Genomic DNA, 22,357 nt, shown 5'->3' on the forward strand with positions numbered 1-22,357 from the left:
TAAGGTTATTTTCGCAAAAATAAGACTTTTTTACGAAAATAAGCCATATATTTTTTATTTCTTTAAATTCTGGTTTCTTAAAGCCTATATTAGTATATGCTTCCATATGAAAAATGAGCGATTTTTATCTAATAATAAAGAAATAATCATCATTTATATGCAAACCGCGCTGATTTTACTTACGAAAATAACCGTAATAAATGCGAAAATAAGGCATATATTCTATATCAGTTCTTTTTTCTAAATTCTTTTTTTAATTTCTTAAAGACTATATTAGCACATTCCTCCATACGAAAAATGAGTTATTTTATACGCCCGTTTCAAAAACGGGACGTATTATGGGAACGCCCCTGGCGGGTGGGCCAACGGCGTCCACAGACCTTGTCCAGATCATATCTTCTTCATGCATAGAGGGATTTTGATGAAACTTGGCACAGTTGTTTATCATCATGAGACGGAGTGTCATGCACAAGAACCAGGTCCCTAGGTCTAAGGTCAAGGTCACACTTAGAGGTCAAAGGATAAAGAATGAAAACTTTGTCCGGAGCATATCTTCTTCATGCATAGAGGGATTTTGATGAAAGTTGGCACAATTGTTTATCATCATGAGACGGAGAGTCATGCGCAAGAACCAGGTCCCTAGGTCTAAGGTCAAGGCCACACTTAGAGGTCAAATGATACAAGAATGAAAACTTTGTCCGGAGCATTTCTTCTTCATGCATGGAGGAATTTTGATATAACTTGGCACAAATGTTCACCACCACAAGACGGAGTGTCATACGCAAGAACCATGTCCCTAGGTCTAAGGTCAAGGTCACACTTAGAGGCCAAAGGTCAGATACAAGAATGACTGTCCGAAGCATTTCTTCTTCATGCATAGAGGGATTTTGATGTAACTTGGCACAATTATACACCATCAGGAGACGAAGTGTCATGCGCAGTTCCCTTCTTTAGAATTACTTCCCTTTGTTGTTACTATAAATAGCTTATATTGTAACTTTTTCATTACTAGACGTAGGGAAAAATCGAGACCACTTTTCTGTAGTACAACATGCATGTTACATCCAATTTTGAGGTGTATTTTGACCAATTTCTACCTGGTAAGGATTTTTGTGTGGACTTACAATTTTTTTTTTTGGAAATTTTTTTTTTTTTTTTTTAAGATTAACTTCCCTTAGTTGTTACTATAAATAACTTATATTGTAACTTTTTTATAATTGACTGTAGGGAAAAACCAAGACCACTTTTCTGTGGTACAACATGGTTGTTACTTTCTAATTTTAGGTGTATTTTAACCCTTAGCCTGCTGGCGGCAAGTGATTCTGCCTTTGCGACCAGTGCAGACCAAGATCAGCCTGCACATCTGTGCAGTCTGATCATGGTCTGCACTGTTCGCTATTCAGTCAGTAAATTTTTAGTAAACACCCCGTCAAATGATAAATGGTACTGCCCAAATTGGATGATGGACCAGTCCATAATAGAAATTTAGCATGGTAAGGGTTAAGGTATCTCTACCTGGTAAGGAGTTTTTTTGTGGACTTAGAAAAACAAAAGAATTACAATGATTACTAAACAACCACAAAATTAAAATTACATCTGCAAATGCAGGTGCTAGAGTAAAGAAATTTGCTGCGACGGGCGTATATTGTGACATTCTGGCACTCTTGTTATCCAATAATAAAGAAATAATCTTCATTTATATATGCCAACAGCGCTGATTTTACTTACGAAAATAACCGAAATAAATGCGAAAATAAGCTATTTCTTTTATATCAGTTTATTTTTTAGATATTTTTCTTTAACTTTCTTAAAGACTATAACAATACATGCCCCCATACGGAAAAGGATTAATTTGAATCTTATAACAACGAAATAGTAAGCATTTATGTGTCAGCCGCGCTGATTTCAATTACGATAATAGCAGTAATAATTGCGAAAATAAGCCATATCGTTTAAACTTTTTTTTAGATATCTTCTTTTACTTTCTTAAAGACTATAACAGTTAATGCCTCTATGTGAAAAATCAATCATTTTTATCTTTTAGTGAGAATAACCGGAATTATTAACGGAAATAACGGGAATTATGTATTAGATTACTGGGATTTTAACTACTAAAATAACTTTAATAAAGTTACATATTTTAAATCTCTTTTTATTATTTTTTTTTATGAATGATACATGCATCTCATTTCAATGGGTTTCATTCAAATATAAATATTTGTAATGTTATTCAAAGTAGTTTATGATGTTAATATTTACAATCATAAACAGGAAAACGTTATATATATTTATTTATATTGCAGAGAGATGCATGTTTCCCATTTTAATAAACGGGAATAAGAATTACTTTTTTTGCTGAAATTTCCGTAAAATACATAGAAAAATAGTTATATCATATAAAATAATGATTTATGTCTCTTTGAAATAATATGGTATATAATAATATTTCTCTCCATTGTTCCCTTTAATTGCTACTACAAACAACATATCACTTTTGATTGGATTATCACACCTTGATTAATTGCTTGTTTATATAAAGCACGTGTATATTATCTGCAATGCGCATTGCAATTAACAATCAATTAAGCGATTGTGCTGGCATCGGGTAACGCTTTGGTGTATATACTTCAAAGAAAAGTACGACTTATGAAAATATTTCTTTCTTCATACAATCGATCTCTATCTTATCATTAGTCTACCAAATTTAAGTAACTTATTTTCGCATATAAAAAGTTATTTTCGTTACGATTTGAGGTATGTTAATAAATTTCGCTAATTATTTCATAAGATTGTTGGACTAAAATCATTAATTTTCGCTTCATAAGTGTCTTATGATCGTATCTGTATAATGATATAAATTCAAGTTGAATTACCGTATTTACCCTAAGTCTTGGGACAGCATAAAATAATTATTTTTTTCACTGTCCCAAGACTTATTTCCCAAAAAATAATTATTTTGAAAAATGTCCCAAAAATATGGATACAATTCTCGGTCATTGGGTAACATCCCCCACCCACCCGTGTTGAAAGCGAAAAAATAAACGTTTAACGATTATCGGTAATTTTTCTGTTGATAAACAAAGTAATTGGCCTTGTCTTCGTCATCAATTAACACCCCCTCAAAGAGCTAAAAGTGTGTCGGTATCATGACATTACAAGTGGAGATCAAAGCGGTATAGTTTCCCCGAGATTTTCATGGCATTACGTCATGTTTTCGCGCCAAGATGTACATCACTGTTTGGTCGTACCGCCTCGGTTCTTTAAAGAGCTGAGAAGTATATCTAGTGTTGTGAAAATCAATGAAAAAAGCTTCTTTTTAATTTGTGAAGTGAATGTGCAATATCCCGTATAAACTGACAAGTAAACGTGTCAAACTATATTAGCTGATATCTTACCTCTGTGACCTACTTGCCCTCAAGGAAATTTCAAAACGGTTTGAGAAGAATATCTTATTATAAAGTGTCGTGTCAAAAAATACATGTACATGCACACAGATTCATTCAAAACTTATTAAAAAAGGCAACAACATCATTGTTTTTGTTTTTTTTAAACCGCGTCCCGATTTTCTATTTTCGTTCACGAGGTCACGTGACAAAAATCTGTTTGTCAAAAATCGTTTTACTTCATATTTTTAAATTGCTGCCGCTTTTTCATTATTTAAGATTTTTCTATTCTGTTTTTTTGCACTTTCTGGTCAAAAGTCTGAATTTTATGCCTATAGTTTGCATCATTTATTTACTTTTAGAAAGAAATAAGTATTTAGGATCGCGCTGTTTGAAATTTTACAAGTAATTTTATGAAAATTCCCTACATTTCTGTCAATACCTTTTTATGCCCCCGAAGGGAGGCATATAGTTTTTGAACCGTCTGTCGGTCTGTCCGTCTGTCGGTCTGTCAGTCTGTCCGCAATTTTCGTGTCCGGTCCATATTTTTGTCATCAATGGATGGATTTTCAAATAACTTGGCATGAATGTGTACCACAGTAAGACCATGTGTCGCGCGCAAGACCCAGGTCCGTAGCTCAAAGGTCAAGGTCACACTTAGACATTAAAGGATAGTGCATTGATGGGCGTGTCCGGTCCATATCTTTGTCATCGATGGATGGATTTTCAAATAACTTGGCATGAATGTGTACCAGAGTAAGATGACGTGTGGCACGCAAGACCCAGGTCCGTAGCTCAAAGGTCAAGGTCACACTTAGACATTAAAGGATAGTGCATTGATGGGCGTGTCCGGTCCATATCTTTGTCATCGATGGATAGATTTTCAAATAACTTGGCATGAATGTGTACCACAGTAAGACGACCTGTCGCGCGCAAGACCCAGGTCCGTAGCTCAAAGGTCAAGGTCACACTTAGACTTTAAAGGATAGTGCATTGATGGGCGTGTCCGGTCCATATCTTTGTCAACCATGGATGGATTTTCAAATAACTTGGCATGAATGTGTACCACAGTAAGACGACGTGTCGCGCGCAAGACCCAGGTCCGTAGCTCAAAGGTCAAGGTCACACTTAGACGTTAAAGGTCATTTTTCATGATAGTGCATTGATGGGCGTGTCCGGTCCATATCTTTGTCATTCATGCATGGATTTTAAAATAACTACGCATGAATGTGTGACACAGTAAGACGACGTGACATGCCTAAGACCCAGCTCCGTAGGTCAAAGGTCCTAAACTCTAACATCGGCCATAACTACTCATTCAAAGTGCCATCGGGGGCATATGTCATCCTATGGAGACAGCTCTTGTTAAAATCGTTATAGAAATCAAATTATATTACTTCTCAATCTATGTTGAAAATCTGAAGCGATAAAATCAAAAAATAAATGTGTGACGCGCGTTTTTTGTATACGTGTCAATAAACAAAAGTAACGGCGTTGTAAGTTAGACATTACAATAGGTCGCACGTGCTCATGGAATGGAAAATTACCGGCATGGCGTTTTGATAGCTGTACGATTCGCGGGTAAATTCCAGTCAGTGGTAAATAAAAATAACTAACTAACCGAAAACGGACTTCCTGGCTGCAGTAAAAAAAAATATACAACACTTAACTGGTATGGTAAAAAAACACTTTACTGTCAAAAGATTATCAAGTAAAAACAGGACACGAAAATGTTAAAAAAATAGTCTTTGGTTCTTACATTTGACACTTTGATCGATACAACACCATACAATGTATAATAAGGGTATTTGACTTACATCTTGAATCAGTAACAACCATAGTCCCAACACTTAGGGATGAAAAATATGCTGAGAAAATACATGTCCGAAAAATTAGGGACAAGAAAAATAATTATTTTTCCAGATTTTAAGGGTGTTCCAAGACTTAGGTAAAATACGGTAGATAAAAAATAAATAAAATATAGCTTATTTTCGCATATAAAAAGTTATTTTCGCAAGCGATTTTGACGCATGTTAATAATTAAAATCGCTAAGTATTGGACTAAAATCACTTAATTTTGCTTTATTAGTGTCTAATGATCGTATCTTTATAATGATACAAATTAAATTCATTTAGATATTAAATAAATGAAATATAGTATAGCTTATTTTCGCACATAAAAAGTTATTTTCGCAAGCGATTTTGATTAAAAATCGCTAATTATTTCCTAATTATCGGACTAAAATCACTTATTTTTGCTTCATAAGTGTCTAATGATTGTCTAATTATAATGATATAAATTAAAGTTTAATTAGATAAAAAATAAATAAAATATAGCTTATTTTCGCATATAAAAAGTTATTTTCGCAAGCGATTTTGACGCATGTAAAAAAAAAGAGTTAATTAAAATCGCTAATTATTTCCTAAATATTGGACTAAAATCACTTAATTTTGCTTTATTAGTGTCTAATGATCGTATCTTTATGATGATATAAACTAAAGTTCATTTAGGTAATAAATAAATAAAATATAGCTTATTTTCGCACATAAAAAGTTATTTTCGCAAGCGATTTTTCACTCATGTTAATTAAAATCGCTAATAATTTCCTAATTGTTCGACTAAAATGGTTTAGTTTTGTTTTATAAGTGTCAAATGATCGTCTCTATATAATGATATAAAATAAATTTTAATTAGATATATAATAAAAAATATGTGGCTTATTTTCGTAAAAAAATCTTATTTTGACGAAAATAACGGTTACCTTCTTTTCGCACTTTAGGCCTACCCGTCAACTCGTCCCCATTTTGGTCATTTTATCCCCCAAATTTGGTCAATTCGTCCCCCCCACTAGAAATATTTGGTCAACTCGTCACCGTTTTTGGTCATTTCGTCCCCCCTGTATATATTTTTTTCATTTCGTCCACACTCTTTTTACTTTGAAGTCCTTTAATATGAATTAAGGCACCGCCTAGCATGGGGATTTATCTTTTATATATCCGCTTACAAAAAAATATTCAACACTCAAAAGAAAGTGAAACTTCACTCTAAACAGTTCTCGCACTGGCTTTAGGAATTTTTTTGTTTGTTTGCATCCACGCAGAAACTTGACGACCTTTACACTTCCTTACTGTTTTAAAAGGGTTTTTCGGTTGCATATACAGTTTTTATTACGAAAAAGAAGTAAAAGAATCATGTTGGCGCGGTTTACGAATTTCTGTGACTGATTCGGGGTGCTCGGGTGTTCATGCAGACAACCAGTCTGTGGTGTGTACATAAACCGGAACCGGAAAACATCGGAAAAAAACTGCCTCAGTATAAAAAACTAATTGCAGACAACAAAGACGAATAACTATATACGGACGTTACCATCTCAGGGATTTTCATCCCCGGCACTTCGCGCCGTGGATATTAACTAAATATAATTAAATTGTTAAAACAATTTGAGTATTATACAGGGGAAAGGTGGGATAATCTTTAAAATTAAAGATAAATTAACTTGTAAAGTAAAAATTTTGAAAATAACCGATGCGGTAAATACAGTGTTACATATTTATAATAAGAATAAAAGAAAGTCACAAAACAGCATATATTATTGTGCGTCATGCTGTCCCACAAGGCGGAGTCTTATCCCCTACACTCTTCTTGCTTTTCATCAATGATCTGGTGTCTGAACTACCGAAAGGAGTTAAGGCTGCTCTCTACGCTGACAATCTGGTGTTATGGTGTAAGGAAGAACATGCCACTACAGCCACATGTCGTCTTTCTCACAGATGCACTGTCTGTCATGGAAGCTCTGATCAACAATAAAGCTCCGCAGCTAGCCAGGAGAATGCAGAGCCTGAGTATAACCTGCAAAGTAGCACTTCATTGGATTCCATCCCATTGTGGACTTGCAGGCAATGAAGAGGCAGACAAACCAGCTAAGCTAGGAGCTCAGTCAGAACAACCAACAGAACCTGTGAGTTACAAGGAGAAAGTCACCATCATCAAGGCACTAACGAGACCAAGGATGGAGGAAGATGCTTTTCATCTCCTTGATCGGTCTGAACAAGTGATGATGGTCAGGCTCCGCTCAGGGCACAACAAGCTCAATGCTCACATGTACAAGAAATACAGACTGACATCATCGCCAACTTGACCATGTGGTGAAGAAGATCAGACTGCTGAGCATATACTTCAGAGATGTAAAAGGCATGACCAGGAGCGAGCTGCGACTTGGATGATAGATACCTCAATCCACCAGAAATTGTATGGAGGCATTGAGGATCTGCGGCAAACCACAAGTTTCATCGAGGCTACTGGTCTGACAGTGTAGTCGCGAACGATAAGAAGAAGCACATATTATTATGCCCTTTTCCCGTTATTCTGAGCCCCTTACCCGTTATTTCAGTTCTTGTCAGTAACAGAATTAAGTTTTATAAAAGTTTTTGCTATAGTTTTTTACTCCAACATCTAAACATAAAAAATCCACATGAACAAAAATTCTAAGGATTGTTGTCAATGAATAACCCAGGCTTTCACATGATGACCCTCACCCTCTGAAACAGCCAGATGCTTTCTTGTTAAACCGAGACTTGTGATCTTTTGTACTAGCTCTCAAAAACTAAGGCTTTTTTTTTTGATAAAGTTATTTTTTGAAATTAAGAACAGATATATAATTGTGTTTTTCAGACAAAATAGTTTTACAATAAGTTGTTTCTATTTCCTATAAGAAGGTTATATATTACCCCAGTGATTTTAGATAAGCAAATTTTGTGCCAAAATTTTCTGTTGTGTATATTTCTATTTTACTGTGAGTAATACTATTTTCTTTTTATTCTTGTTTAACTGTCATATGAGTTGCCACAACATGCATAAAATTTAGAAACAGGAAATAGCTTAGACTGGCTCCCGTCCCTATGTTTGTTCTTATTTACGTATATCAGTTTTCTTCATTAAGAGGGAAATAACTCCAGAAGGTTGTTTCTACATTGACTTTTTTTATTGCCCCTGGCTCCGAACATAGGTATGGTTCAGCCATCAGATAAAACTGTGCTATTTTAGAGGTTTAAAAGTTTCTTATAAAATGTTTACAATATTAATATAAAAGATAACCATGCAGCCAGGGAGCCAGGCTAGAAATAGCTGCAAGTGCAAATTTTCCAAAGGCTCTGATCAATAAGAAGGCTCGGAATTACAAGAAAGAGGCATAACTGTTAATCAATTAAATGGATAAGCGACAGAAACATATAATGAAGCAAGTAAAGATTACTTTCACTGTAATAAACATGTTAATCCGTCGGTACTTTATACTTTTGTTAGATGTCATATTAAAGTAGTTGTAACTAAGTCATTGTATCCATTTTAATAAATTTATATCGACACAAGTCTGGCTGGTTTTCTTCCTTTAATTATAATATTCGTGCCAATTGCAAAATATACCTGTCAATCACGATACCATGTTACTTTAACACTTATTGAATTTATTATTATAAAAGGGGTATTTGAAAAGGTGATGATTATGATTAATCACTTTTACAGTCGATGCTTAGACTGAAAGGTGTTAAGGTAGTTCTGAACGTTTGAAAAACTTGAAGTGATGGCGTAACTTAGATACTTGCATTTCAAAACAATCACGATTAGAATAATAACATTCCAGCAAACTTTACACTTTTAGCTATGAAACGGGCATGCACTCTGCACTTTTACATACAACAGGGTATTTAAAAAAAAAAGATTGGACATGCAGAGTAGATGACCCCTATTGATTTTGAGGTCACTCAGTTAAAGTTCAAAGTCACAGGGGTCTGAACATGGAAAACCGTTTCCGGTCAGTAACTTGAGAACCACCTGACCCAGAATGTTGAAACTTCATAGGATGATTGGTCATGCAGAGGAGATGACCCCTATTTATTTTAGGGTCACTCTTTTAAAGGTCAAGGTCACAGGGGGCTGAACATGGAAAACCATTTCCGGTCAGTAACTTGAGAACCACTTGACCCAGAATGTTGAAACTTCATAGGATGATTGGACATGCAGACTAGATTACCCTTATTGATTTTGGGGTCACTTGATCAAAGGTCAAGGTCACATGGGCCTGAACATGGGAAACAAATTCCGTTCAGTAACTTGAGAACCACTTGACCCAGAATGTTGAAAATGCATAGGATGATTGGTCATGCAGAGGAGATGACCCCTATTGATTTTGGGGACACTCCGTTTAAGTCAAGGTCGCAGCAGATAGAAAAACTTAGTGGGATGATTGGACATGCCAAGTAGGTGATCCCTATTGCAGCCAACCATCAGTGTTTCTTTGACTTTTGCTCTTGTCTCCTAATGACTTCTTGCATATATGACTATGCATTGGGGGAGACATGCGCTTTTTTACAAAAGCATATTCTAGTTTATATCCCTGTTTAAAGTGCACTTCTTAGGCTTGCTGTTACAAATATTGAGATTAGTGACCAGTGCTGTATTATCCAATAGCTGGACCAGACTTCAACTTCAACTGTGTTTCTTCCAACAATCAACTTTGATTATGACTGGAACGTCGGGGGTCATTAGTAAAATATTTCTATGATACGAGGGTGTTAAATATAGTTAAAAGTAGGGATGGCAACGAATATTCGAATATTCGTTCATGACACGAATATTCGAATACTGTTTCACTATTCGAATATTCGGAAAAAAATATAAAATCATAAGAAATAAATAAAAACCAAATGCAAGAACCAGTATGTTCGTTTATCTAGTTTACCAACATTCGTTTTCATTGTAAACATGGTAAATACGCACAAAAAATGGCTTCCGTCGCTGTCAGACGTGTCACTTTGTATATTAGTGTGCCGATATTGTACATCGCTATGGTGATGACATCATACCCTGTAGTTAATACCACTAAAAGCTTACCTTTAGAAATTTTATTAGTCCCCAGCTGATGTAAACCCGTTACAAATCGCCTTGTTTTCAGTAAGTGCGAACCGCATATAATTAAAAATCATCAGAAAGCACTTATACTAATGACTCGGATTTCAATCAAAGTCGATTCAAGATGTATTTCAGTAAAGAAAAATGCCGAAAAGTGGTGTAAACAAGTCAAATGTGATAAATATTATTTTTATGTAAAACAGATTCCTCTTGATAGTAAATGCATTTCGTATGGAAAAAATAGTAGAATCTACTCAATATTCAGACAGAGGGTAAAGTTAAGCAAAATATATGTTTATAAGACATCCCCCACCCTCACAGTCTTAATTTTACACCCCGTTTAATCGAAAATATTGTTCATGCTATTACGTGAATCTACTGTCAAAATGCAAGCAATGCCGCCTGTCTGTTTAAAGTATTTCACGCGATCATCGGATAATAAGTCGGCTACGTGTAATATGTGTGGAGAGAACCTTACTTACGGGAGGGCTACATCCCTGTAAAAACATGTAAAAATAAGTACAACCTATATAGATTATATGTAAATGGAGGCAAATAACAAATATTTTATATTCAAAAAGATGAACAAGCGATGAGAACGATAAGTCAGTCTTAATTCGTCAATGTCTAGATTACTTCCGTTGTAAACGAAAGTAGAATTAATGCAGATCGCTGCTAAGGGTACGATAAATTCACAAAGTTTTGAGTCGATTTGTTTATCATTTGATGACCGAATATTCGAATATTCGTTCGGAAGGCTGACCGAATATTCGAATACCAAAATTGCTATTCGTTGCCATCCCTAGTTAAAAGTAAAAACAAGATGATTGTGTTAGAACATACAAGCAGGTATGCTGTTAGTGAAGCATTGAAGACTTGCATTAGTCTAGTCTTGATGGTGTAATGTATGGGAGTTCATTCCAATATCTGATTGTGCGAGGGAAGAAATGGTTGATGTCAAACTGTGTTAATGAGAATGGAACAAAGAAGTTACTGTTTCTAGATAGTGTTAGGTGGTTGTGGTCTGCCATGACAATGCTATTAGAGATCTTCAACTTGTACAGCATGATCAGTGAAGCATTTATTCTACATTGTTCTAAAGTTGGCCAGTTTAGCAAGGTAAGCATTGGAATTTGCTGTGACACTACTCTGGTATAAGTAGTCATTCATGACATATCTAGCTGCAGCTCTTTGCACTCTTTCTATATCATGTGTAAGAGTTTTTTGTCACGGGTACCATACTGTGCTACTGTATTCCAAAAGGGGTCTCACATAGGTCTTGTTTGCTTTTTCTTTTATACCTTTGTTACTATTATGTACATTTCTTTTTATAAATCTAAGGGTATTACCCACTTTTGATGTTACACTTTTTCCAAGTAAAGTCATCACTGAAAGTTAATTCAAGGTATTTTGCATTTTTGTTACTTTTTATGCCCCCGAAGGGAGGCATATTAGTTTTCAACTGTCCGTCCGTTCGTTCGTTCATTAGTTGGTTAGTTCGTTCGCTCGTCACAACGTTAACTTTTTGCATGAAGGCACTTTACTCGCGAACCACTGCACCAAGGACCTTCAAACTTCACATGCTGGTAGTACTTTTTGAGTACACCACCCCTACTGACTTTGGGGTCACCAGGTCAAAGGTCAAGGTCACAGGGGCCAACGTTAACTTTTTGCATGAAGGCACTGTACTCGCGAACCACTGCACCCAGGATCTTCAGACCACTTGCTGATAGTACTTATTGAGTACACCACCCCTATTGCCTTTGGGTCACCAGGTCAAAGATCAAGGTCACAGGGGCCAACGTTAACTTTTTGCATGAAGGCTCTTTACTTGCGAACCACTGCACCCAGAACCTTCAAACTTCACCTGCTGATAGTACTTAATGAGTACACCACCCCTACTGACTTTGGGGTCACCAGGTCAAAGGTCAAGGTCACAGGGGCCAACATTAACTTTTTGCATGAAGGCACTTTACTCGCGAACCACTGCACCCAGGACCTTCAGACTTCACTAGCTGATAGTACTTACTGGGTACACCACCCCTAATGACTTTGGGGTCACCAGGTCAAAGGTCACGGTCACAGGGGCCAACGTTAACTTTTTGCATGAAGGCACTTCAGTCGCGAACCACTTCACCCAGGACCTTCAATCTTCACATGCTGACAGTACTTACTGAGTACACCACCCCTACTGACTTTGGGGTCACCAGGTCAAAGGTCAAGGTGCTGCGGGGGCATTTGTCACCATTAGTGACAGCTCTTGTAATTCAATGTTTTGAAGTTTGTAGGGGTAAATGGCAGGTTTTCTCTTTTTGGTAATTCTAATGATCTCGCTTTTGTCACGGCTAACGGCTAAACTTCATTGACCAATTATCTTCCCAGATTTCCAAATTTCTTAACTTTAGATTCTTAAGTCATTCTGTAGTTTTTCAGAGTCTGATTGGTTATCAATGGTTAAGTTCACTGGCACCAGATCAGAAAGAAAATCCCTCCGTACGTGTTATACCCTACCCCTAGGTATTCTATAAGAACCATATGTTCTCCGTGACTATTTGATAAACGACATTGTGTCTGAAATCATTAGTCCTCCACCTCTGATAATTCATGTGGGGAAGTTGGCAGTTACTTGCTGAGAACAGGTTTGTTCTGGTACAGAACCCAGGAACACTGGTTAGGTTAACTGCCCGCTGTTACATGACTGAAATACTGTTGAAAAACGGCGTTAAACCCAAAACAAACAAACAAACAAACAAACAAGAACCATGGTCATGAACGGGAAAGTGCACTAACCCGTTTCAATCGTACATTTCTCATCTTAAACGCGCAGTTCGGTGAATGGGTACCTAGTATATTGAACAAGCGATAATTTATCTTCCATCGTGCACCAGTCACATTGTCCCAATATTCCATATTGCTGAGATTATCAACATATTTTATGCTTTCGTCAACGTTACAGAAAAACTTGCTTGAACTTCCCTAATGAACATCCGGTCTAGAGGTCACGGCAGTACGCACATGTTCGGCGAAACGTAAACAAACAAAAACAGATTTTAAAAAAATCACAATTTTACACTAAAACTCGAAATGATGAATGAAATTCATCTTGTATATGATCTTTAATTTGAAATCGTACATTGGTCAGCATCTGTTCTGTATATTTTATTCATTTTCACATTTTAGCAAACACGTGTAGTAAAATGACGATTGACATACATTTTTACAACAGCCAATCAGAATGGTTTGTAATTTAGAACGGAACTTCACCAGGGAAGTTCAAGCAAGTTTTTTGTGTAATGTTGAAATTACTATAAACTACGCATTGTTTTTCTAAGATAAGATGTATTGAAAAAATGTGACCGGTACACAATGGAAGATAAATTACCACTTGTTTGATATCCATAGTACACATTTACCCCACTGCGTGTTTTAGGTATGAAATGCGCGATTGAAACGGGTTAGTATATTTTCCCATTCACGACCATGGTTCTTATAGAATACCTAGGGGTAGGGTATAACACGTACGGAGGGATTTTCTTTCTGATCTGGTGCCAGTGGTTAAGTATACAACTGTATCATCGGCTTTTCATCCTTATATAACAGAGGCTGATATAGGAGAGATCGCCGTGACGACACGCATTAACACCTGTTTATCTGGTGGTTGGCAAAACAAATGTTTTTACATCGTTTGTGTTTGGGGTCGGAATTTTTAATTTTTAATAACTTTCTCGCTCATTTATGGATTTTAAAAATTCAAAAAGTTTTGAAATGCTTTCGATTTTCATATTTTCTCATTTAAATATCTTTTTAAAATGAACTAGAGCTATCACTAAAGGTGATGAATGTACCCCCCTCATGCACTGACACAGTACATTGCAATTTGTCGCACACAAGATTGCATAATTATGTGGACTGTATGTATATAGACTGTATGTATACAGTATAGTAACAAAAAACAAAGTCCCATAACTATGCAGAATATTTATCTAAAAGAATGTAACATGCACCATGCACAACTAGGGTTGGTACTGATCACTTGTGTGAAGTTTCATTAAATTGTGTGTAAGGGTTTGGTAGATTAGGCACGCACAAGATTGCATATGCAGACTGTATGTACATAGTATGTTAACAAGAAACAAAGTCCCATAACTCTGCAATTTTTGTCGCTGAAGAAACCTAACCTGCCCCATGCACAACTACTGTTGTTACTGATCACTTGTGTGAAGTTTCATTAAATTGTGTCAAGGGGATGAGGAGAGATGGTGCGCACAAGATTGTGTTTATGTATATAGTATAGTAACAAAAAAACAAAGTCCCATAACTCTGCAAAAAAATTTTCTAAAAGAACCTAACATGCCCCATGCACAACTACTGTTGGTACTGATCTCTTGTGTGAAGTTTCATTAAATTGTGTCAAGGGGATGAGGAGACATGGTGCGCACAAGATTGTGTCTATGTATATAGTATAGTAACAAAAAAACAAAGTCCCATAACTCTGCAAATTTTTTTTCTAAAAGAACCTAACATGCCCCATGCACAACTACTTTTGGTACTGATCACTTGTGCGAAGTTTCATTAAATTCTGTCAAGGGGATAAGAAGAGATGGTGCGCACAAGATTGCGTCTACGGACAGACGGACAGACAGACAGACAGACAACCTGAAACCAGTATACCCCACCTTACAACTTTGTTGTCGGGGGGTACAATAACCATTTTAAATGACATATGATTTTAATAGCGGCGTAGCGATGCTCCAAACTTTTAGAAAAAACTCTGTAAGTTAAGCGTTCATAATAAATCCATTTTATTTCAAAATGATAAGTAAAAGTAATCAATAAACTGCTTGTTTTATATCCTTTCCATTGATAAAAAAAAAATATTGATATCATTAATTTTATGTTTTAAAAAAGTTTAAGCCGTTAGAAAAACATCACTGTTTACAAAAAAACATGGACGCTCTGCATCTGCCCACCCGATATTTGTCTTATCAGTTCTAAAAATAGAAAATACAAGGGATTTGTATACAAACACAATCTGTCCTATTCGGCCACTTCCCAATTGAAAATAAGGTCATTTTTTTCCAACTGTGGCAGAGGAACTTCCCAAAATGTAAAAAAAAAAAAAAATTTTTTTTGTTTTTGTTTGTTTTTTTGGCAATTATACTTCACAAATAGGAAGCAGTGAGCTCATTTATGATTAGGAAACCACCAAATTGTGTCCTCTGTTACATACTTCTTTTGCAGAAGGAAAAAGACTCTGCTTCAGTAAAATGCTCTTTTCCCAAAATGAGCAATTATCGCGTATGAATTTCCCAATTTGAAAGGCCAGGGCCTCTTCCCAATTTCCTGATTAAAAGCCCTGTGACTAGTGTGGCACTGATTGAGATTGATGTCCCTCAACTACAATTATTTAGGTTCTATTTAAAAGAAATGATTTAATCCAAAATACCACATTCCTATTGACACCAAGATTCATCACTTTGTAAATAAGAAGCTGGTGGTCTACTTTATCAAATGCTTTAGAAAAATCCATAACAATTAAATCAGTTTGCTTACCAGCATCAAGGTTATCAAAGATCTCTTGTGTAAAAGAGAGAAGTTGCATTTCGCGTTTAGCATGAATGTTTCGAGCAAAGCCATGTTGAAAAGGTGTCAGGAGGTTGTTGGAATCAAGATGATCCATTATGTTTGAAACCAAAATGTTCTCCATCATTTTTGATGCTACACGTGTTACGGATTCCATTATTTTATTAACTTGTATTTCCTCTGCAGATATGGAGATTGGTGACTTCAGTGCTTTATTATCCAATAGCTGGACCAAAAGGATTCCATTACCTTATTAACCTCTATTTCCTATATTCCTATTCCACAAGACTTGAAACAGGTAAGAATGTCCCATGGCAAGCTAAGGTTTTACTTTTGAATAGCATCTCATTTTCATATACTGAATGATGTTTCACCTACTGAATCATAATTTCTTAAGTCCTTATTTGATCTTGAGAAAGAGTTATAGAACTTATTAGATGAGAATATTCTTATTATTAAACTGATTAAGAATTTTAAAGAAATAGCTGGTTATTATACACTCTCAATTTTGTTTGAGTTCTGACAGAATAATTTTTCTCTTTATTCACCATTACAGTCATTATTCACCATTATTATAAAGCTCTGAAATTGTAACGCTGTAATGGTGAATAAAGAGAATTCATGACTTTGGATAATAATAGTGCATGTATATATTTTCTACTACAGGTGTATTTGATGGGAAGCCAGCAGAGTATGTGTTTATGTTGCTGTTTAACTGGCTCTGCCTTGTTGTATCCTTCAAAATTTCATCAGAATCTTGTGTATCTATGCTATAAAGTGAAGTATTAAGGGGAAAGGCCATGTTGTTCTAGTGTTATTTAAGTCTGCTAGGTTTTTATACGCCTGAAGGGACGTATTATGTTATGACGCCGCTGTCCGTCCGTTAGCAATTTCGTGTCCGCTCTATAACTCTTGAACCCCTTGAAGGATTAGAAGAAACTTGACACAAATGTTCACCACATCAAGACGATGTGCAGAGCGCATGGATGGCCCGCTTCAAGGTCACACTTGGGGGTCAAAGGTCATGACTTTGTTTTGTGTCCGCTTTAACTCTTGAACTGCTTGAAGGATTTTAATGAAACTTGGCACGAATGTTCATCACATCAAGACGACTTGCAGAGCGCATGTTTTAGATGGGTCGCTTCAAGGTCAAGGTCACACTTAGGGGTCAAAGGTCATACTTGAACCCCTTGAAGGATTTCAAAGACTCGACACAAATGTTCACCACATTGAGACAACATGCAGAGCGCATATTCTGGATTGCTCGCTTCAAGGTCAAGGTCACACTTAGGGGTCAAAGGTCATATGACTATGTTTCGTGTCCGCTCTATAACTCTTGAACTGCTTGAAGAATTTTAAAGAAACTTGGCACAAATGTTCACCACATCAAGATGATGTGCAGAGCGCATGTTTCTGATGGCTCGCTTTAAGGTCAAGGTCACACTTAGGGGTCAAAGGTCATACCTTCAGACTTATATTGCTCTGCATTGCGGTGCTTTTTTTTTTTGTATCATTTAAGGCAGCGAAAGAATTTTCAAACGCGGCTTTTTTTTAAGGTATGAGCATTGTAATTTGCCATTTTGTTTCCATGGCAACATTAAACAAAGTGGCAGATTTAATCTGTTACTAAATACTTACCTGAACTGTATTTCCTTAATTCCGTAAGACAATATTTCTACTTTGCCCAACGAAATCAGAAGAAACTATCATGCTTTACATTTTAAACTCAAGAAGCTTAATTTCCAAAATGGACTGGTCCATCATTCATTCTGGGCAATAAAATATGCAACTGTGAGTGTGAGAAGTTTCATCAAAATTTACGTTGTAGAAGTTTTTCAATCAAAATGGTTAATTTCCCATAGACTCCCATTATGAAAACTTGCTTGAGATAAAAAAAAAAATTCAAATCAGTCTTACAAAAAAATCAAGCACACGACCCTACTCATTTTATTGGCTGAATTATTTTAGAATATATTGGGGCTTTGAAAAATCAAGGTTAAATCAAATTCTACATTATAGAAAAAATTTTGATGCAAACATGCGGAACTACCTTAAAATAGTAGATTTTTTACTTTTGAACAAATTTGTTGTTTCCAATAGGTTCATTGGTATCTGTTATATGGTATAGAAAGATTTTAAAACTTATCTATTGTTCGCTTCTTAACCACATACAAGATAATTGGTTTTTTTGCTGATCTTATGGTAAGTAATAAAATTTATTTCGTTCTTCTGTTTTAAATTTAAAAGAGGACACCTCAAGATATATGTAAATATTTTTGAAATGTAATAGCACTTTAATTATTAGATGTTAAATTGGAAATAATTTTTTTTTAACAATTCAGTGAAGATGAGGCAAAAGTTTAGTATAATATAACAGAAATTTTGCTGAAGTTTACATTGCAAGTACTTATTTGTTGTTATCTTCATATTTAGTTACACTGTACAGAAAAGAAAACAAAATGTATGTGTGATTTTTTTTACCGAAGTGCAGGAAATTTCACCATTTCAGATACTGATGGATCCAATGATTTTAAGTGTATTATATGTCTGGTGCCAGCTTAACAAAGATATGGTTGTGTCATTCTGGTTTGGCACAAGGTTTAAGGTAAGAATTTTTCTGATTTTATCCATAAATATTTACGAGGTATGAACAAGCTATAAACTGCATGCTAAATCTATGCTTTGATTGCTCTTTATGCAAGTTCTGTGCTTTGTGCCTATAATTGCCTCTTTAACTTTAAACATAAAAGTGGAATTGTAAAGTAACATCTGAAAAGTGGAATTGTAAAGTAACATCTGATTTGAGCATTCAGTTGTGCAGGCATAGTCAGTACTGAGTGAGAGAGATTGAGGTTTAGAATCGACTGAGGAGAGTAGCTGAGTATGTTTTGCCCCTTACCAAGGGGAAAGCACTGGTTTGAAGTTGAGGAGCCATAAAGAATAGCTATCATATTATTTCTGAGGATTTCTTTTTATGATTATCTTAAAAGCTAAACATGTATTGAGTTTTCATGTTTATCTTACATCCACAGGCAATGTACCTACCATGGGTGTTATTAGCATTCAACATGATTGTTGGAGGAGGGTAAGATCAGTTGTTTCTCTATAAATATTGGTGAAATATGATAATATTCCTATTGCTGTACCTTTTTGGACAAGTGGGTATTTACACTTTAAGTTTGAAGGCTGTAAACCTATCACTTTAAGAGCTCTTCTTACTGGTACTAGTATCACACTGAAATGTTAAGTAAAAAGTTGTCTGCTCTCTAACTTCAGCAGTTCTTATCCAGTGTTCACCAAACTTAGTCAGATTGTTTATGGACATAATATCTCGGCTAAGTTTGATAACCATTTGGATCGTCCCAATTTACTCAAAATTGCAAAAGTTGACAGCGTCTGCTTTCTTCATGGGTAAAATATCTGGTCCAAGTTTGATAAGCAGCCAGATAGTCCCAGTCCTATGGATTGCTAAAATTTACAAAAATTGACAGTTTCTGCTGAATAACTTAAGCGGTTCTTATGTAGTGTTCACCAAACTTAAACAGCATGTTTATGAGCTTAATATCTTGGCCAAATTCAATAACCAGCCAAATAGTCCTAGTAACTGCAGAGTTATGGCCCCTGAACTGAAAATTGCAAAAATTTAGTGTCTACTAGATTGTCTTGGAATTAAACCAGTTTTAAACAGAATTTGTATCTGTATGTAAAACCTTGGCCATTTTCGATAGCCACATTGGATTAGTTATGACCCTTGAATTAATCAAAATTATGAAAATTGACATTGTCCTCTAAATTACTAAAGTGTCATTTCTTTAATCTAAGTCATACTTACATAGAATGTTTTCTCTATAAAATCTAGATCCAGTGTGATAACCAGCTTTGGATGTATATCTGCAGAGTTATGACCCTTGAATAAGTCTGAATTGAGAAAGTTGACAGTTTGTCTGCGCAGTAAGCGGAGTGTTATAAAGGTCAATAGAAAATTGCAATGATAGCTGTATATTGTGCCAGTCATACACTCTTGTCTGGACTTTGAAAATTACAGCTTCATTAGAACATCGTGCTTTCAACTCCTACAGTTTCCGTCCAACTGAAATGGAACTTTGGTATACATCAGTGCCATCAAGTAGACATGCCAATTTCATCTGGAGTTTCTTGTCCATGTATTTTTAGCTCACCTGAGCACGATTTAGATTGTTAGCTCACATGTCACAAAGTGCCAAGATGAGCTTTTGTGATTGCCCTGTGTCCGTCGTCCGTCGTCGTCAACAATTTGACTGTTAACACTCTAGAGGTCACAATATTGGCCCAATCTTAATGAAACTTGGTCAGAATGTTACCCTCAATAAAGTCTTGGATGAGTTCGATATTGAGTCATCAGGGGTCAAAAACTAGGTCACCAGGTCAGATCAAAGGAAAAGTTTGTTAACACTCTGGAAGTCACAATTTTGGTCCAATCTTAATGAAATTTGGTCAGAATGTCACCCTTAATAAAATCTTGGACGAATTCGATATTGGGTCATCTGGGTTAAAAAACTAGGTCACCAGGTCAAACCAAAGGAAAAGCTTGTTAACAGTCTTAGAGGTCACAATTTGGCCCAATCTTAATGAAACTTGAATGTTACCCTCAATAAAATCTTGGACGAGTTCGATATTGGTCTATCTGGGTTCAAAAACTAGGTCACCGGATCAAATCAAAGGAAAAACTTGTTAACACGGTAGAGGCCACATTTATGACTGTATCTTCATGAAACTTGGTCAGAATATTAGTCTTGATGATCTTTACGTCCAGTTTGAATCTGGGTCATGTAGGGTCAAAAACTAGGTCACCAGGTCAAATCAAAGGAAAAGCTTGTTAACATTCTAGAGGCCACATTTATGACTTTATTTTCATGAAACTTAGTCAGAATGTTAAATCTTGATGATCTTTAGGTCAAGTTCGAATCTGGGTCAGGTGGGGGTCAAAACCTAGGTCACCAGGTCAAATCAAAGGAAAAGCTTGTTAACACTATAGAGGCCATATTTATGACTGTATCTTCATGAAACTTGGTCAGAATGTTAACTTTGATAATCTTTAGGTCAAGTACGAATCTGGGTCATGTGAGGTCAAAAACTAGGTTACCAGGTCAAATCAAAGGAAAAGCTAGTTAACACTCTAGGGGCCTCATTTTTGACCATATCTTGATGAAACTTGGTCAGAATGTTAATCTTGATGATCTTTAGGTCAGTAGGTCTGGTGAGCGATACAGGGCCTTCATGGCCCTCTTGTTTAGTTATGTCCCTTTTTGGGGCTTAATAATATTATTTCATCAAGCATTTTTAGGGGGCATGTTATTATCATCTTTGTTGATTTTAATTTGTGTTGCTATATACATGAATATATACATTGACTTACATGACTGTAGTCCCTATACATTATTTCAGGGGCCTGCTAGAGCTTCTTGGAATCGTAGTTGGCCATTTGTATTTCTTCCTAATGTTCAAATATCCACAGGACTTCGGAGGAGTGAGACTGCTCAACACACCACAAATTCTGTAAGTTCCTTTCACCTTTACCCTGCTAAATTTCTAAAATGAACTTGTTCCAATACCATTTATTATTCAAAACGGTGTTCACTGAAAATTAACTGACTGAATAGGGAACAGTGCAGACCATGATTAGCCTGCACGGATGTGCAGGCTGATCTTGGTCTGCACTCTTGGTCTGCACTGGTCGCAAATCAGCATAACTCGCCGCCAGCAGGCTAAAGGTGAAGAGCTGCATGCATTCAGATTTATGTCAAAATTTTCAAATTTTGGAAAATGGTTACATATGTAATTCCATACAATTTAAGAATATTTCATTTAAAGAAACACTCTTGGTCCATAATTTTTTTAGAAAACTCAAAAAGCATTAGTAATGCTACTGAAATTATAATATAACTTAGAAGGAATTTATCTGTGCTTTATATCTTACACATAATGACATTAAAATATCTACTTAAACAGTACTGCTTTATTATTTATTAGTTAGAATCAGTTTTGTTCTGTTTCAAAAAACGTTGAAATTTTGATGTTCATCCACAGTCATGTCCCGTTAACTGGGTTAACTTGGTAATATCAAGGTTATGGGTTCATACCTCCTATTATGTCATGACTGCATCACCTCTTAAGACCTCATAGTCCAAGGTTATAAAACTGAATTTGGGGACCAGTCACAGAATGCTGCCCTGCCATTGGTCAATTTCAGGATGGATTGGAATCAACCAGTCGAATGCTCTAGTTTTGCGACTGGTCTCCTAATTCAGTTTTATTTATCCCCCCGCCAAAGGCGAAAGGGATATTGGAAATGCTCTCCGTCTGTCCGTCCGTGCGTCCGCCCGTCCGTCCGTGCGTCCGCAACGATCTTTGTCCGGAGCATAACTCCAAAAGTACTGGAGGGATTTTCTTCAAACTTCATACACTGATAGAACACATTGGGAGGAAGTGCAGTGTGCAAGGACAA

At 35.9% G+C, this 22,357-nt stretch overlaps 1 protein-coding gene across 1 annotated transcript in view; it reads left to right on the forward strand.

Moving 5' to 3' along the window:
* Nucleotides 1-22,357, forward strand: part of LOC128557799 (derlin-1-like) — a 29,666-nt gene that overhangs the window by 380 nt on the left and 6,929 nt on the right. Inside the window, exons 2-7 of the mRNA XM_053546107.1 lie at nucleotides 16,060-16,171; nucleotides 16,540-16,604; nucleotides 18,049-18,075; nucleotides 18,383-18,478; nucleotides 18,906-18,958; nucleotides 21,298-21,408. Of these exons, the coding sequence (XP_053402082.1) occupies nucleotides 16,060-16,171; nucleotides 16,540-16,604; nucleotides 18,049-18,075; nucleotides 18,383-18,478; nucleotides 18,906-18,958; nucleotides 21,298-21,408 (464 nt within the window). The remainder of the gene's footprint in view (nucleotides 1-16,059; nucleotides 16,172-16,539; nucleotides 16,605-18,048; nucleotides 18,076-18,382; nucleotides 18,479-18,905; nucleotides 18,959-21,297; nucleotides 21,409-22,357) is intronic.

This window comes from Mercenaria mercenaria, chromosome 6 (genome assembly GCF_021730395.1).
Source record: "Mercenaria mercenaria strain notata chromosome 6, MADL_Memer_1, whole genome shotgun sequence".
In the NCBI taxonomy this organism is placed as follows: Eukaryota; Metazoa; Mollusca; class Bivalvia; order Venerida; family Veneridae; genus Mercenaria; species Mercenaria mercenaria.